Raw genomic sequence first — 17626 nt, 5'->3', positions numbered from 1 at the left:
TTGAGCAGGGTGGCCAGGGCTGGGGCCTGAGGGCTGGCAGAGCCTGGCTGACTGTCCTGCCCCGCCCCTCAGCAGAGAAGCCCGTATTCTTCCCAGCCTTTGCGGCTGAGGGCCAGAAGCTGCCCACGGATCCCTCGTGCTGGACGTCGGGCCTGCCCTTCCCCGTGCCCCCTCGCGAGGTGATCAAGGCTTCCCCGCACGCGCCTGACCCCTTGGCCTTCTCCTACACCCCACCCGGTGAGTAGTTTGCCGAGCCTCCTCGCTGAGTCAGCTAGTGCGCACAAGAACCTTAGAATCTGGTGGCACCTGGTGGAGGGATGGCCTGGTCAGTGAAGGGAAAAGGGGGATCTGTTGAGATTTGAGAAATATGCAGGATTGAGATTAAAGTGTCTGGTGCTAGGGAGCCAGAGGAGGTGCTTGAGCTGGTGAGGAGCAGGCTTGGAGTGGGAGTCTTCCACCAGTGACTTAGAGCTAGAGTGGGTAGGTGACAAGAAAAGTGTGAAGAGGGAAGGGTGGGGCTTGCTTTGTTTCATGGATATAGTCGGGCTGGACGTGAGCTCCTTTTTGGGTTCTCCAGTCCTGCCGGGCCCCACCAGCAATAGAAGGGGCATAGCCAGGTGTTGATAAGGACTGTGATGTCAGCAAAGGCCATTCTAAGCAGAGCTGATCCAGAAGAGCCAGAAGAACAGGAAAAGACATGCCAGGCCGTGGGAACAGTACATGCCAAGGTCCGGAGGCAGGAAAGAGCAGGCAAAGCTTGAGAAACTGAATCAGGCTGCCATGGTGGAACAGTGATTAAGACTTAATCCTGGAGGCAATAGGGAGCCATAGAAGGTTCACAGCATGGGGGAGGATGTGAACCAGTAGATTTTTCAAAAAAATTCCTTTGGCTCCTGTGAGGGGAATGGACTATTAGAGGGTAAAGCAGGAATGAGAAGACCAGTTAAGGAATCTGGGGGAGAGTTGAGGGGCTTGGGTCAGGGCCTTGGAGGTGGAGGGATGGAGTGGTGGTGTCTGAACCACGAATGCAGATAGCTGGTTGGACAGAGACAGGAGGAGCTGGGGGTGGAGGGGTACATGTGGACGAGCACCTACCTGAGCGAGTTAGAAGTGGGAGGCAGCGGGGGAGGGGCGCAAGTCCTGTAGGCCAGGGCCTGACCGCCCCAGGACCCTGTGATAGACAAATATGTGCCCTACAGGTCACCCGCTGCCCCTGGGCCTCCATGACAGCGCCCGGCCTGTCCTGCCACGCCCACCCACCATCTCCAACCCGCCACCCCTCATCTCCTCCGCCAAGCACCCCAGTGTCCTTGAGAGGCAAATGGGTGCCATCTCCCAGGTGAGGCGGGGGGTGGCCACCCAGGAGCGCCTATGTGGCCTGGTGCCTAGAGAACAGCCCCTTCTTTCAGGCGTTTGGTCTTTCCATCTGTAAGGTGGGGGAGGGGTACACTGGGACTGATGTCTGGGTGGGGGCCAAGCACCCAAGGGGCTGGGTCCAAACTGGCTGGAGCCTGCCCTAGGCATCAGGACCTTGGGAGGTCACTCCATGGGGCCGTCAAGAGCATGGGTTCTGCAACCAAGCTGTGTGGCCTTGGGCAAATTACTTAACTTTTCTGTGCCTCAGCGCAGTGGAAGAGTGAATACACTTGACACACAGCACTGGCATGTAGCAAGCCTCAGTCTCTCTGCCCCTTTGCCTCCCTGACCTGCCCCGCCATGCAGCGCAGGGCTTGGGCAAGGCATTGCTTTGCCCAGGCATTTGCAGGCAGCATTTCCTTTAAACTACACCAGGTCACGATGGCTGCCATTGACGCTCAGGGGAGGCAGTGACTTGTCCACAGTCGCTCAGAGGGGCAGCAGGACCTGGACTTGAACACCGGGCCTCTCTGACCTGTGTGTGACCCCAAGGTTCCCCTCCTCTTGGGCCCTCGTAGAAGTGGGTGTTAGGATGGCTTGGTTGGAGACTGGGTCCCCATGACCTCTGCCCCCACAGGGAATGTCGGTGCAGCTCCACGTCCCGTACTCAGAGCACGCCAAGGCCCCCGTGGGCCCCATCACCATGGGGCTTCCCCTCACCATGGACCCCAAGAAACTGGGTAAGGACCTGGTGCCTCTACCTCGATGGCCCAGGCTTGGCTCCCGCTGTTCATGCTGGGGGACTGAGGGAGGGCGGTCTGGCCTGTGGACTCTGGCTGAGAGCGGGGGAGCACCCTCAGTCCCTGGGTTGGACGGGGTGGGAGCCGCCCCCCCTGGTCCTGCCCCGTAGCACCGCTCACCACTCTCACCTATCCTCAGCGCCCTTCAGTGGAGTGAAGCAGGAGCAGCTGTCCCCACGGGGCCAGGCTGGGCCACCGGAGAGCCTGGGGGTACCCACGGCCCAGGAGACGTCCGTGCTAAGAGGTGAGAGCATGGGAGCTGGGCATGAGGCCTGGAGTCTGCCCTGCGGCGCCAGCAGCTGCCCCTCCATCCCTGGGAGAGCTGAGGCAGGAACAGGGCCCTTCATCAGAACCTGCGGAGAAGCGTCATCTCCCAGAAGGCAGTAGCCCCTCTTCATGGTCGTCTGCCTCGCCATTTAGGGGCAGGGGTCCCTCTGCTCTGAGACACAGTGGAGGATTTGCGGGTCACCAGGAGCATGATTAGGACGACTCTTGGGCCTGGGGCCTGGGGAGGGGCTGCAGACACCTCCTGAGCCCCCTGTCCCTTGTCTTCCAGGAACGTCTCTGGGCTCAGTTCCAGGAGGAAGCATCACCAAGGGCATCCCCAGCACGCGGGTACCTTCCGAGAGCCCCATCACGTACCGCGGCTCCATCACCCACGTAGGTGTCCTGGGGGCGTGTGGCCTGAGGGGCGGTGGGGCGGGGACCAGTCGGCAGCAACCACCTGATGTGGCCTCAACTGGACAAAACAGTGGCAGCCCACTCTATTCCCTCCGGCGTCTGAGTGGCAGCTGCCTTGGTGGATGGGGTGGCTCCTGGGAGTGTCCACTCGTCCCATGAGCGTTCATCTTGTCTCCTGGGGGCTGGGCACTTCAAGGGCTGAGCAGAACACAAAATCACTGCCCCCAAGGAGCTGGCAGGGTAGCAGAAGGAAGCAGACCAAGATACACAGACAGGTAAAAACCGAGCAGGTGGCTTCAGAGCAGCCAGTGCTTCAAGCTGAGTGAAATGCTGTGACTGAGAGCACCCGGGCGGCCAGGGCTGGGTGGACGGGTGAGCAGGGAAGTCAGGGCACAGCGTTCCTGGCCCACAGAGCAGCGCGTAGCAAAGGCCAAGTGGGGGTGGGGGGGACCCCAGCGTGTGCCAGGACCAGCGAGGGGTCCGTGGGCCTGGAGCCCGGGAAGCAGGACGCCTTCAGGTCAGCACACTCGTGGGAGCCAGTGAGGTCGTTTGCCAGCCCCCACCGAGCCCCCCACCTGCAGGGGTGATGGGCGGGTGCTGCTTCAGCTGAGCCCACACCACCGCGGCTCCTCATGGGCTGCCGTAACCCTCCCTTTTGTGACTTCAGCTCCAGATGACAGAGGTTTCCTCTACGCCAACCCTGACCTCGTGGTGTTAACCAGCCTGAGGGCTGGAGTCGGTTGTCCGGCCGCATCCAGCTCCACAGGAGGAAGTGCCCAGATCAGCTAGTGACATGTGCCCTGTCCAAGGGTGTGCAGAGGGGTCACTCTGCCCCTCCTGGCTCAGGAATGGGGGCACAGAACTGAGGTCAGGATGCATGGTGCATCCAGGACCGGTTCCACCCTCTCCTCTAGGGCTGGTGGAGCACAGAGGGCAGCCCCGCCCCCAAGGTCATGTAGCAAGGAAGGAGTGGGCCCAGGATTTTGTGTCCAGTTGTGTCAGGCTCTAGAACACTGTGCTAGAGAAAGGGGAGTCTGAAGGCAGCAGACGTACATCACAGACACGCTCACACATACAGAGACCCGAGCACACACGCGCAACACCGCCCCCCCCCCCCCACGCGTTAATGGTGGAACTTCAGGTCGTGGGCTCCCACAGTGAGGTGTCTTTGACCCCAGTGGCCTCAGATCACACCACAGAAGAGGGCCCTTCACACTTCCCGTTTCTCTGAAACCTGTCGGTTTTGAAATCACAAGCTTTCGAAGGCTCGTGCAGATAGTAAAGAGCAGGCACCTGGGGACAGAAGCCAGACTGCGGGCGCTGAGGTCCCCACCACCTGCTCGCTCAGGCTGGGGCCGCCCTCCCTGACTCAGGTCCCCCTTGGGTAACAGTGTTCTTGCTGAGTCACTCCCATGGAGTTGTTCGGGATTGAAGGTCGGCATCTGATGTCCTGGGCATCTGCCTCTGGTTTCCAGGTGGCCGCGACCCAAGCTGTGTCGGTCATTCACACCCCTGCCGTTGTTTTTGGCAGAAGGTTACAGCTGCCAGATGTGCGAGGGTCACACTGTCCTGCAGCCTCTCTACCAGGTGCTGATGGAAGCCGTTCACGGAACACACGCACACACATGCACCCATACACCCAGTGGCACACATAGGTGCAGACGTGCACCCGGTGACGCACGCAGATGCGTGCTCAGACACACACACAGGCTCACACAGACATTCGCTACCTCAGCAGGCGCTGGCAGGCGGTAACCACAGTGTCCCACCGAAGGCTCGAGGAATTCCCAGCTCCTGTGCTGTGAGTTCCCGCCCACTTTGGGGGTGAAGTTCAGTGGCACCAACACCAGGCCGCTACTGTCTGTGGTCCTTGAAGCCGGCCTCAGGCAAACAGCACCTCCGTGTCCCCGGGAGTCTGTCCAGCGTATCGTCCCGAAGGGCAGGGGCCGCCAGCCTTGCTGGGTGTCTGTCCTCTGGCAGTGGCACAGAGGACAGTGCCTTTAGAGTGGTGCAGCCTTCCATTCCATCAGAGCACCGCTTTTTTGTCACCTCTGGTGCCGTTAGTAAGCCCCAAATGCCCCTGGATAGCCCAGTTCTGGTACCAACCAAGATACGGACAAGGGGTGTACTTTTTTTATATCAGCTGCACTGGGCGGAGCCTTTCCTGACAGGGTGTCACCCACTGCCGTGTGCTCTCCTGATGAGAGAGGTGACCGCCCACCCAGGACCGCCACCCAAACTAAAGCCCATCTCTTCTGCACTGTGTGTGCACGAGTCTTTCAGTGTGACCGGGAGACCCTGTCCAGGGCATTTGCTGTGAGAAGTCTGGGGAGACCTGCCTGCATTCAGGGCGTCTTGCTTTTTCCCACCTTACAGACCAGGATCTGGGACAAAAGCCAGGGGGCAGCCAGTTGCCCTTCCCGCACAGAAGGATGTTTCTTGGTGGAGAAATTCCCACGGGGAGACTTGAAGTTCACCAGGCCGGGGCTTGGCACACAGTCGGACGCACATCTTTGAATCAGCTCTTGGAATCCTAGAAAGAGAATAGAGACATCTTGATTTGGGAACAGCTTATCTGTGCCGGGTGCCTTTGAGACTCGTAGACACAGAGATTGTCTCCATTTTGTAGATGTACAGACTGAGGCTCAGAGAAGCAAAGTGACTTGACAGAGGTCACACAGCGACTTGTTGGTAAAGCTGCTGTTTGCCATCCAGCAGTCTGACTCCAGGTTCATATTCTGACTGCCACACTCATGTTCTTGGAAGTCACCCCAGGCAGGCTGCTACCCCCACATGGCTGTCTCTGCTTGTGTACATCTCCCAGTGGGGAGTTTACTGCCTCTAAGGCAGTAGTTCTTGATCGGGGGCAGTTGTGCCTCCCTGGGGACCTTTTGGCAATGTCTAGGGACATTTTTGATTGTCACACCTTGGTGGGGAGCAGACTAGGGGGCACAGGCACCACTGGCATCTACTAGACAGAGGCTGGGGGCTGTTAGACGTCTTGCGCCCAGAGAGCCCTCCCAGGACGGCCCCCCACAGAGGACCGCCTGGCCCCGGTTGTCATAGTGCCGAGGGTGAGAATCCGCGGGCTAGAGCTGAGATTTCCATGTCCTGCCCTGATTTGAGTCCCCACTCTGATTTTAGGGATGACACGTGGTCACAGACTCAGCACAGGGCTGAAGCCCAGTGTCCCCTGGTTACCGTGGGTAACTGTATGTCAGGGCTCTGGGGAAGCAAAACCGCACAGTGCAGGTTGGAACACAGACTGCGGGGCCAGACTGCCTGGGTTCCAGTCCCAGCTCTGCCCCTCACCGGCCAGGTGACCCTGGGAGAAGTCACCTGGCCTCTTCATGTCTCCGTTCCCCCATCTGAAATAAGCATGATTAGTACCTGACTTAGGCTCATTTCCAGGATGAAATGAATTGATGTCTATGAAGTGTTCAAAACTTAACATTACTGATGTTTTATTCTCTGTGGTTGTGTTCTGGTGGGCTCTGCCTCCACTTTTTGAAGTCTGAACACATGTGGGTTGGTGGACACGGCAGTGTGGGTTTGGAAGGTGCACTTGTACGTGTGCCGGGTTGTGTCTGGCAGGGGTGGGGGTCGGGGACCGAAGCCTGCATGCACTCACCCCCTCCGTGCCCCCAGGGCACCCCAGCGGACGTCCTGTACAAGGGCACCATCACCAGGATCATCGGCGAGGACAGCCCGAGCCGCCTGGACCGCAGCCGGGAGGACGGCCTGCCCAAGGGCCATGTCATCTACGAGGGCAAGAAGGGTCACGTGCTGTCCTACGAGGGTGAGTTCTGTTGGGGGCCGGCCAGGAGTCCCCGTCCTTTTCTCAGGGATCTGGGATGCCCGGGAGGACCCCTGAGGTGAGAGGACTAATGGGACCTGGGAGGGAGTTATTGTCCGGTCATCTGGTGTTTGCTGGGAGCTGCCCAGGTGCCGGGGGCTGGAGGCCCAGCGGATGAAGACTCCTCGGAGAGCTCTCAGGACCCCCACCAGAGACGCACATGGGGAGGCCATCTTGTCAACCCTGAGTCATGGGAACCTGCCTCATCCTGCGTGGCTTGTCCGCCAAACCCCAGACTTTGGTGTTTCTGGAGTTGGTCAAGAGAGAAAGGTCCAGAAGACCTGGTTGGGTCAAAGGCAACTGGATGTCATCAGAAAATAAGTCTTAGGGAGTGTGTTGCCCTCACATCAGCCTCATGTGGCTGAGAGCCAGGGTGAAGGGTTGTGTTCCCATTTTACAGATGTGGGAGCTGAGGTACAGTGATACCCAGTGGTTTTCCTGTGTGGCCACCCTCCTGGCCCCTCAGGAGAAAAGGAGACCTGGGACCAGGGCGAGAGGGCGTGTGGCCCACTGAGGTGCATTCCCAGGGGGGCAGGGCTGGGGTAACACCAAGAAGCGCAACCAGAGAGGTGGTGACCTCTCCATCCCTGCAGGTGTGCAAGCCAGCTGCAGGTAAGGCTTGGCCTTAGCTGCCTCCCACCTCTGTCCAGTTCTGTACAATTTAGGAAACAAACTTGTGGCCAGCCTTACAGGAAGTGCAGTAGGGAAGCTGGGGCCTGGAGAGCAGAAGCCAGGCTCATGCCCCCAGGCCTCTGGCCCAGCACTCCTCTGGCAAATGCCATGCTCTGTGATTGACACCATATGAGTGGCACCAAAGAATGACCAGAGTGATCCTCCAACCACCAGCACCCTACTCTGGCCCCGCACCTTAGTGCCCTCACTCCCCTTCCAGGTTCTGAGTTCCCCAACCAGGAACCCTGCATGGACAGAGTCAGGGGAGTAAAGAGCTGGGAGAATTTCCTGGCAGCCTTGGGCACCCTGGGGTGCGGAGATAAAAGCTACTAATGTGTGCCCCTCTCCGTGGCTGGCAGCTTTAGGGCTGTAAATTGCCTTCCTCTGGCAGGCAGGCACTTTTCCTCTCCTGCCTCTGCCTGGCCCGACTGCCCACCCCTGGGTCCTGGGAGGCAGAGATGGTACCTCGGGGCTTAGGCCCGTGCCCCTCTCTGCTGCCAAGGGGTGGAGATAGTCTTGGGCACAGGGCATCAGCTGTGTCTTCAGCGCCAACCTCAGTACCCAGCTGTGAGCCCTGGGGGTGGCCGGGGGCCCTGGGCAGGGCTGGCGGAGGGGCCAGCAGCTGAGGTGCTGAGAGAGCCCCGGGTGGAATCTCAGCTCAGGCACCTAGATCAGTTCTTGAGCCCCAGGAGGCCTCGCAAGGATCATCTGCCAAGTGAATGTAAATCAAGGCTTTTAACTGCTCATACGCTTCCTGAGCCGACTGACTAGTGAGGGCAGCAGGAGGTGGGGAGGACGGGGGCGACCCGGAGCGTGAGCGTGGTGTCTGCAGGGCCCCGCCTCTGCTCTCTGGTAGCTGAGCGTCGACCTGTCATGAGTGTGAACGTGCCGGCCAGACTTTCAACCTCTCCATTTTTATCTGAAATCTCCCAGTGTTTAAACATCAGCAGTTCTGAAAAACATTTGGAGCAGCGACACAGTCTGTGCACTGGCCACCAGTTTGCAACCTCTGGGGTAGTTTACGCTCCAAGGACCCCACGGGGTAGTGACTGGAAGTCCTGGGAGAGTGAGCCCTCTGTGCCAAGGGTCGGGCTCCGGGGAGCTGGCTTGGTAGCCCCGGACTCAGCCACCCTTGGAAGAGGAGTCCTGCTCGAGGAGCCCGGATCCTGACGGATGAGACCGAGCCGTGGGCTTCTCAGGGCCCACCTCCCGGCGGCTCAGACCCTCGGCCTGCCGCGGGCCATATGCCCGGCCTGAGGTCCCCACCCTCTGGGCCCGGCCAGGCTGGGTGGTGCCGCCTCTGCTGTGGACGCTCCTCGCCCCCTCCCTGCCTTCCTCAGATACATGCTCTCGCCACGTGCACACAGACGTGTGGTTTTTTGCACGTGGCCTCACTTTGTTCTCAGTGGCCGGGTGCGCGCACACCACACTGACACACGTGAATGGCTGAGCCAGCCCCGGGTGTTCACACTCAGCTGGTGCATCTTTGCTCACGTGCACGTTCACGTCACATCGGCTCCCATGAGTGGACGTGTTTGTGGGCAAACTCATGAGCCCGCACCGTCGAAGGTGCACACCTGCCAGCAGAACGGGCCCTCGGCTGGGCCACTGCTTGTGGATGCCCTCTGGAGGGCTCAGCTGGGCCTGGTTTCAGCCATGTGATCAGTGGGGCCTTGTGACCGGGTGTGTTTGAGCAGCTGTGGACACCTGCTCGCTAGCCCTGGCCGGTTTGCTGGACCCGTGCACACAGCAGCCCTGGGGCTGTCTCTCACCGTGAGCTTGGTCTGCTTTCCAGGTGGCATGTCTGTGTCCCAGTGCTCCAAGGAGGATGGCAGGAGCAGCTCAGGACCTCCCCATGAGGCGGCTGCCCCCAAGCGCACCTACGACATGATGGAGGGCCGTGTCAGCAGGGCCATCTCCTCAGCCAGCATCGAAGGTGGGTGTCCCGCCAGGCTCCCTACTCCACTGGGCACAGAAAGGCAAGGGAGCCTAGGACCTGCCCTGGGGCTTCCCCATCTACTGGGTTATGGCAGCGAAGGGAGAGAATACAGCGCCCCTTGGAGGGAGGTGGCGAGATGGTTAGCCCTCCTTTACAGATAGGAGAAGTGAGGCTGGGTTTTTCTGAGCCTCAACCTGGAGGTCACCCAGGGCCCAGGAAGTGGGACACTTGCTTGCTAGGTCCTCTGCTGCCACCACCATCATCGTGGGGACTGCCGAGAAGTGGCTGGAGGGGCCTGCTGCTGGGAGGGGTGGTTGTAGACCCTGGCCCATCACTGTCCTGGCTGGCTCAGGGACCCACGTGATGACACCTTTGCCCTCTCTCCCAGGTCTCATGGGTCGCGCCATCCCTCCTGAGCGACACAGCCCCCACCACCTCAAAGAGCAGCACCATATCCGAGGCTCCATCACACAAGGTATCCTGCCCTCTGTTCCCTGCATGCCCAGCCACCGTGCCCTCGAGGCAGCTGCGACAAGCCCTGGGATTTACAGTCAAATGGGCAGAGAAGGGGAGACCTACCAGAGTGCCGTGGGCACCCAGATAACAGCTGTGTGGAAGGGTGTGTGACACATGTGTACATTGGAAGTACGTGTGCAGGGCGAAAGGCAGAGCAAGGCATTTCTTACGTATCTGAAAACAAGAAGAGACCGCGAAACCCTGCCCACCGTCCCTCCCCTTCGTAGACGCCCCTCACTGGGCATCCGCTGCGCTCTGTGCTTGGCGCTGCCCCAGCGCCACTTGTGTGTTATCTTGTGGAGCTGCCGCCGAGAGGAAGATACAGTTGAGGGGCGGTAAAGAGGTCAGATACCTCGTCCAAGTTCTCCCGGCTGGTCAGTGGCGAGCCAGCTACTGTGAGCCCCGTTTTATGCTTTTTATCTGTATCATCTCATTGAAGGTTCTTGCCTCGGTGAGGTGTTCAGTTAATACTCCCATTTTATATATGAAACTATTGAGGCTCAGAGAGGTCAAGTCATGTGCTCAAGGTCACACAGCAAGTGAGGATTTGAACGTGGGCAGTCTGGCTCCAGAATTTGCCAGTTTGGAGGCCCTAGGTTAGGCTGGCAAGGTCGGGTGCAGGTACAAGGGTCTGCGCCCCATTGTCCTCCTGCCAGGGATCCCACGGTCCTATGTGGAGGCCCAGGAAGACTACCAGCGTCGGGAGGCCAAGCTCCTGAAGCGCGAGGGCACGCCGCCGCCGCCGCCCCCGCCCCCGCGGGACCTGGCCGAGGCCTACAAGGCCCGGCCCTTGGAGGCCCTGGGCCCCCTGAAGCTGAAGCCGGCCCATGAGGGCCTAGTGGCGACAGTGAAGGAGGCCGGCCGCTCCATCCATGAGATTCCACGGGAGGAGCTGCGGCGCACGCCCGAGCTGCCCCTGGCCCCGCGGCCGCTCAAGGAGGGCTCCATCACGCAGGTATGGGCACCGGGGCTGGGCGGCTGGGCCAGGCCCGGGGTGGAGGTGCTGCTGGGCACGGCTCTGGCCTCTGCGAATGAGGAAACTGAGGCCGGGGCTGCTGAGTGCCACACCCACAATCACACTGCAGAGCTCTCATCGTGTACACGCTACACTCCCTGTCCGTGACCTCACTTCATCATGTTTACAGCCCTAGGAGAGTCATATGATTACCCCCATTCTCCAGGGAGAGAAACTGAGTGCCAGAGAGGTCAAGAAGCTTGCCGAGGCCCCAGAGCCAGATGCAGTAGTAAATGCCTGCCATTGATTGAACCCTTAACATGGGCCAGGCACTGCCTGGCACTTGGCGTTACGACTTATTTAATCCTCACAACAGCACTCTGAGGTCCCCATTTTACTAGTAAGTAAACAGGTTCAGGGAGGTGAAGCGACCTGGTGTGGGTCACACCACAGTCAGTGGCAGTTGTGAAGCTCAAGAGGTCCTTAAATCTGCAGCATCTTTGCTTCTTGGCATCCACTTCTCCCACCAGCAGTTTGTGCCCCCTCCCCTCCCTCATGGCTCTGGTCCCCTCAGAGGCCCCGGCCTAGCAGGGGAACATCAGACTGTGTGAGGAGCTGGTCAAGGGAAACCCCTTAAGGGCTGTGTGAGGAGCTGGTCAAGGGAAACCCCTTAAGGGCCACTGTCTCTTCACATGGTCAGAGGTGGCCTCATGTGAACGAGAAAGGAGCGTGGTATCTATCCAGGGGCTGCGTGGCTGTTAGGTGGGAGGGTGTGGGGATGGTGTTCCTGGAGGCGTCGCAGCTGGATAAGGGTGCAGAAGTGCCCGGGGAGATGGCAGGATTGGCGAGAAGATCACTGACGGCTGGGGGACGGGTCTGGCTTTCAGCCTCTGGGCAATTCTGGAGCCTCTGGCAAGAGTCCACCATGGATCTAAGAGGGAAACCAGTTTGATTCTAAAACGTTCTTTTAAAAATTAGGGCGTTTCCATTTCTTAAGAAAGCAGTTAAAACATTCCTGAATAAAAGCGGAATTCTCTTACTTGCAAACACACAGAGCCCACTGTATCCTGGGTTTCCCAGGCTGCTTAGGCAGGGCAAGGTCTTCTCCCAGGTGGCTGGGTTGCCTCTGTGACCCACTGTTTCTTCAGCTGCCCTTTCTGGCCAGAGAGCAAACATAAACTTCGGCCCTGAGCCTCAGGGCGGTGGAATTGGATTTTGCGGCTGGATTTTCTGGCTTGATGTTGGGTGGGTGGCGGAGGGTCCCAGGCTGACGGGAAGAAGGTTTTTGCCCACATGGAGGTGTTAGACCTCTTTCCCGCAAACCCAGGGGCCAACAAAGGATCCCCCACTTGCTCCAGGAAGGGTTGACCTTTGGACTTTGTGTCCCCGTCTGCAGGCGTCCAGGAGGCCCTGAGGGCCAGGGGCCAGGACCGGCGGGCAGGGCAGGGACAGGTGTGCTCATTTTGGGTTTAGCAAAGCCCTTCGCCCCGCCCCTCCAGGCGTGGGATGTTGTTCCCATTTCACAGCTGAGAAACTGAGCTCGGAGAGGTTGTGCAACTGGTGCTCACCCCCTCTTCCCCTCCAGGGCACCCCCCTCAAGTACGACACCGGCTCGTCCTCCGCTGGCTCCAAAAAGCATGACGTGCGCTCCATCATTGGCAGCCCTGGCCGGACTTTCCCACCGGTGCACCCGCTGGACGTGATGGCGGACACCCGGGCACTGGAGCGTGCCTGCTACGAAGAGAGCCTGAAGGGCCGGCCGGGCACCGTCAGCAGCTCGGGGGGCTCTATCACCCGCGGGGCCCCTGTCATCGTGCCTGAGCTGGGCAAGCCGCGGCAGAGCCCCCTGACCTACGAGGACCACGCGGCGCCCTTCGCAGGCCACCTGCCCCGCGGCTCTCCTGTGACCACACGGGAGCCCACCCCGCGCCTGCAGGAGGGTAGGTGGGGCGGGGCCTCGGGGTGGGGAGTGGGCGCAGGTGGGCTTAGGTCGCAAACTGCCTCACCATCCGCTCCTAGATCGGAAACCAGGGGCATCCTCAGGGCCACCGCACCCATTTCACCTGCCAGGGTTCTGCCTCCAAACTGTCAGAATTCTCTCCACCTCCCTGTCGGCCCCAGACCACCAGGATTTCCCCTGGCTTCCCTGACTTCCCTTTTGTCCTGCTGTAATTTGCACCCTAAACAGCAACCAGAACATTTTTTCTCTTTTGCTTAAATCTTTCTAGTGACTCCTTACGGTGCTTTGGGGAAAACAAACACACACCCTTTTCCCCGTAGTTTGGGGGAGCCAGCAGGATCTGGCGCCGCCCACTCTCCATCTCACTGCCAGATCCTTTTATCTGCCCGGGTCTCCTCTCTGTTTTTTTGAATTCCCTCAGCTCATTCTTTGCTCAGGAGCTTTTCACATGCTGTTGCTTCTGCCTGAAATGCCCCCTGCCTTTCAGATCTTTACCTAACTGGTTTCTTTTCACCCTCTGTTCAAACATCACATCCTCAGGGAGGCTTCTCAGGACCACCCACCCCCCTTCACTCTTCTGGTCATATTCTGTTGCATTTTACAATTTTCTTTGGAGCATTTATTACTCTGAAATTGTTTGATGACTAGTTGATCATCTGTCTCCTGCATTAAATGTCAGTTCCATGGGGGCCGGGATTTTTCTGTTTTGTTCATTGGGGAGCCATAGTTCTTAGAAAGTGCTTGGCAAGTAATAGAGACTTGATAAATATTTTTGGTTGATTAAATGAACAAAAAAGGGAACAAATGAATGAATTTTTTAAAAGAACTAAAAAACAGAGGTGAATGAGTAAATGAAAGAAGAAATGAACTAGAGGCAAATGGATGTATGGAGAGGTCTGGCCCCAGGGATCCCAGAGACCCCACCCTCAAAGGACTTCCCATAAGCTCTAGCCTCGGCAGCCCCCATGTGGGGGCTGGGACGGCTGTGGCACAGAGGTCCAATGCCATCTCCACTCGGCCCGTCCCCACAGGCAGCCTCTCATCCAGCAAGACATCCCAGGATCGAAAGCTGACGTCAACGCCCCGTGAGATTGCCAAGTCCCCGCACAGCGCCGTGCCTGAGCACCATCCCCACCCCATCTCGCCCTACGAGCACCTGCTCCGGGGCGTGAGCGGTGTGGACCTGTACCGCAGCCACATCCCGCTGGCCTTCGACCCCACCTCCATACCCCGCGGAATCCCTCTGGATGCAGGTGATTACCCCGGCCCCGGAGGATCCTGCAGCATCAGGGGTGACCCACGGTCTCCTCAGGCGTCAGTGAGGCTCTGCTAGGTGGGGAGGATAATCTGAGGTACATGCTGGGTTGAATGTGTTTCAGTGGTTGTCTTTTTCTGGGGAACTTACCAGTGCCTGCAGAATTGCAAATGCATCAGAAGAGGGCTCAAGAGTGAGCGCTCCCCACATGGACGTGATCTGAAAATCTGTTTTAAAGGATGCCGTCTTGGGTGTTTGATCTGCATCTTGGATGCCCTGTGTTTGGGAGAACTTCAGAGAACGCTGTCTAGAAGACACACCCCCGTGTGTTTTGGGGAGCAAGGGCTGTTCTACTTCTAGGCTCTCAGTTCTGTTTTGGGGGGGTTGGGAGGAGCTGTGGGGGCCATTCAGACAGGCAGGGGGCCTTCCTGGCCACGGCGGGGGCCAGCCTGATCGCGCCCCCTTCTCCGACAGCCGCTGCCTACTACCTGCCCCGGCACCTGGCTCCCAGCCCCACCTACCCACACCTGTACCCGCCCTACCTCGTCCGCGGCTACCCGGACACGGCGGCGCTGGAGAACCGGCAGACAATCATCAATGACTACATCACCTCGCAGCAGATGCACCACAACGCGGCCGCCGCCGCGGCCCAGCGCGCCGACGCGCTGCGCGGCCTGTCCCCCCGCGAGTCCGCGCTGGCGCTCAGCTACGCCGCCGGCCCGCGAGGTGGGTGCAGCCGGGTGCTGCCGGGTGGGCGGGCAGCACCCCTCCACCCAGAGGGGCCTTATTCCTGGTCTGCCCAGGCTTCCCGAGAGCCCAGGACACGCGTGTGCCCGAGTGCGGACACATGTTCTTGCTGCGGCAGCGAGAGTGTGGTTGCCTTAGAGGCCCAGGATGTGTGACCACACCGAGGGCACACGGAGACCCAGCGGGGGTGTGCCTGTGCGTGCCCTTGTGGGTGGGGTCCTTGGAGCTGAAAAGAAACAGAAAAAGAGGGAAGTGTGAGGCTGCTTGCGTTCTGGTTCCCCTGACTGGCAAACAGCCCGTGGTTGCTTTGCGTGTGTGTATGGAGGTCGTCCTCCTAGGGTGTCCTTCCAGAACAGCCGAGTACAGGCACTGCAGCCAGGGTCCGGCTGGCGTTTCGGCTGGGGGTTGGGGGGGTGTCACACCAGGTATTTCAGATGATGGGGGACTGAATACAAGGAACCGACCGTGTAGGGTTGGAGGCTGAAAGAGCAAAAAGAACTCACCGAGGAGCGTGGGCACCCACTGCAGCACGCCCACTTCAGGGCTTGGGCGCAAAGGGAGGTGGGACTGAGAATGGCCTTCAGAGAAGGGTCCTATGGGGCTAGGAGGGGGCGTCCGGCCGAGCTGCTTCTCAGGAGGCACTCGTTGCCCCCCCGCTAGGGTAGTCCAGCCAGCAGGCAGCCTGGCCCCCCTCCCCTGCTGTGGCTACAGCCCCTGGCCCCACCTCCTCTCGCAGGCATCATCGACCTGTCCCAAGTGCCACACCTGCCTGTGCTGGTGCCCCCAACACCAGGCACGCCAGCCACCGCCATGGACCGCCTCGCCTACCTCCCCACCGCACCCCAGCACTTCAGCAGCCGGCTCAGCAGCTCCCCGCTCTCCCCAGGTGACTCCCCCAACCCCGCTCTGGTGTCCTCAGGTAGATGTCTTGCCCTCTCTGTTCCACCCGAGGAGACAGGGTCAGGGCCCTTCCTTGTCCCCGGGGCTGAGCCGCAGGCCCTTGGTTTCCAGGAGGCCCCACTCACTTGACAAAACCCACGGCCACATCCTCGTCCGAGAGGGAACGGGAGCGCGACCGGGAGCGGGAGCGGGAGAAGTCCATCCTCACGTCCACCACCACAGTGGAGCACGCGCCCATCTGGAGACCTGGTAGGACTCCGAGCCCCCAGCCCGCGCCCCAGGGCTCCCGCGGCTGCCTGAGGCCCGCGCCTCTGATACCGCGGCTTGTGCCCCCCAGGAACGGAGCAGAGCAGCGGCAGCGGCGGTGGCGGTGGGGGAGGGGGCGGCAGCAGCAGCCGCCCCACCTCCCATTCCCACTCCCACCAGCACTCGCCCATCTCTCCCCGGACCCAGGATGCCATCCAGCAGAGGCCCAGCGTGCTGCACAACACGGGCATGAAGGGCATCATCACCTCCGTGGAGCCCAGCACGCCCACGGTCCTGAGGTGGGCCAGGTTGGCACCGGGAGGGGACAGGCGGCTGGGTGGCTGGTCGCTGGACACAGGTGGGGGACACATGAGTGTACTGGTGGGTTGGGAGACAGATGGGAGGGTGAGTAGTGGGTGGGCAGGGGGCTGGATGCGTAGAGGATGAGTAGATGAGAGGACGGGTGGGTGGGTAGGTGAGTAGTTGGGAGGTAGATGGGTGGGTAGGTAAAGAGATAAGTGATTGGGTTAGATGGATGAGTGGGTGGATAGATGAATGGACTGATGGGTAGGTAATAGATTACCAGTGGGAAGTGGATGGATGCCAGGTGAGTGGGTGGGTGCTTACGTGGGTTGGTGGTAGATAGACGGGTGCCTGAGCTAGATGAATGGGTGGGTGGGTGGGTGGATGGTTGATTAGGTGGGTGAGGAGGTGGGTGGGTGAGTGACTAGATAGATGGGTTGGGTGGGTGGGTGGATGGGTGGTGAACTGGATAGGTGGGTGGGGGTTTGGGTGAGTCGTTGGTATGTTGTCGAGTTCAGGAATGGTCTGTGGAAAGGAGAGGGAGAGGCAGAAGGAGGGCTGTAAGGGACTCTCCTGTTCCTCCCAGAACTCAGCAAGGCCCTATAGGGAGGAGATAGTGTCTCTCTTGCTTGGGAGACAAAATCCAGTTTCCCTAAAGATGAGAGGAGCTGCCCAGGCCCCATATGTGCCCCCCAGAGTCCCCTCTGGTGACCCACCTCCGACCCCTCATCCCCAAGGACTGTGGGCAGAGCTGCCTGTCAGGGAAGGGAGCTTTCCCTGTACCCTCCCTGCCCAGGGACCTGTTTTGAAGCGGCTGGTTCTTCCAGAATGAAATGTCCATTCATTTAAGTGTTCCTCCACTTGCTGCTCTAAATCATACCCTCCCCACCACCCTTCCAGTTATGAAAAATGACAATGTCATTTCCCCAGAGCGTCGGCTTTGTCCCCTGAGTCAGGTCCCCAGCGGTTACGCAGCACAGAGGCACCTGACCCTTAGAGCCGGTCATCAGATGCCAGCTCCTTGTTCCCCACACCAGCAGTAATAGGGACATCAAGCCCCTTTCCCGATGCAGCTGAGTAAGACCCCTGGGAGTAGGGGCTAGCACAGGCCTTCCTCGTGGAAACCCGGGGCTTGACGGGCCACAAGAGATGGAGTCAGGCCAGCTCACGTCCAGCCTGTTTCCTCATCTGCAGAGGCGATAATTACACTAACCCTGTGAAGGTCAGAGAGAGTGCATCGGTGCATTCCTTCTTCCTGGTCAGCCTGTGCTAGGGGTGGGGGACGTGGTGACGGCTGATGCAAGCCCTGCCCTCTGGGGGCTTAAGGTCTAGACCAGGGCAGCAATCAGGGAAGGCTGCCTGGAGGAAGAGACAAAGGACTCTCAGGAGTAGCCAGAGCCAGCCCTACTGGGGTGAGGAGAGTGCTCCAGGCAGAAGGGA

At 59.7% G+C, this 17626-nt stretch overlaps 1 protein-coding gene across 21 annotated transcripts in view; it reads left to right on the top strand.

Moving 5' to 3' along the window:
- NCOR2 (nuclear receptor corepressor 2) overlaps positions 1–17626 on the top strand; it is a 313102-nt gene that overhangs the window by 283517 nt on the left and 11959 nt on the right. For 13 of the 21 annotated variants that reach the window (XM_072953425.1, XM_072953430.1, XM_072953434.1 and 10 more), the window contains 15 exons: positions 73–237; positions 1200–1339; positions 1994–2096; positions 2296–2400; positions 2713–2816; positions 6486–6636; positions 9161–9301; positions 9693–9779; positions 10477–10775; positions 12361–12715; positions 13767–13988; positions 14465–14716; positions 15474–15623; positions 15749–15886; positions 15975–16191. In XM_072953425.1, coding sequence (XP_072809526.1) covers positions 73–237; positions 1200–1339; positions 1994–2096; positions 2296–2400; positions 2713–2816; positions 6486–6636; positions 9161–9301; positions 9693–9779; positions 10477–10775; positions 12361–12715; positions 13767–13988; positions 14465–14716; positions 15474–15623; positions 15749–15886; positions 15975–16191 — 2629 coding nt within the window. The remainder of the gene's footprint in view (positions 1–72; positions 238–1199; positions 1340–1993; positions 2097–2295; positions 2401–2712; positions 2817–6485; positions 6637–9160; positions 9302–9692; positions 9780–10476; positions 10776–12360; positions 12716–13766; positions 13989–14464; positions 14717–15473; positions 15624–15748; positions 15887–15974; positions 16192–17626) is intronic. The other 8 variants (XM_072953433.1, XM_072953444.1, XM_072953443.1 and 5 more) reach the window with 2 other exon arrangements.

Source organism: Vicugna pacos, chromosome 32 (genome assembly GCF_048564905.1).
Source record: "Vicugna pacos chromosome 32, VicPac4, whole genome shotgun sequence".
In the NCBI taxonomy this organism is placed as follows: domain Eukaryota; kingdom Metazoa; phylum Chordata; class Mammalia; order Artiodactyla; family Camelidae; genus Vicugna; species Vicugna pacos.
Note: the sequence above shows the minus strand (reverse complement) of the source record. Positions and strands in the feature narration are given on the sequence as shown.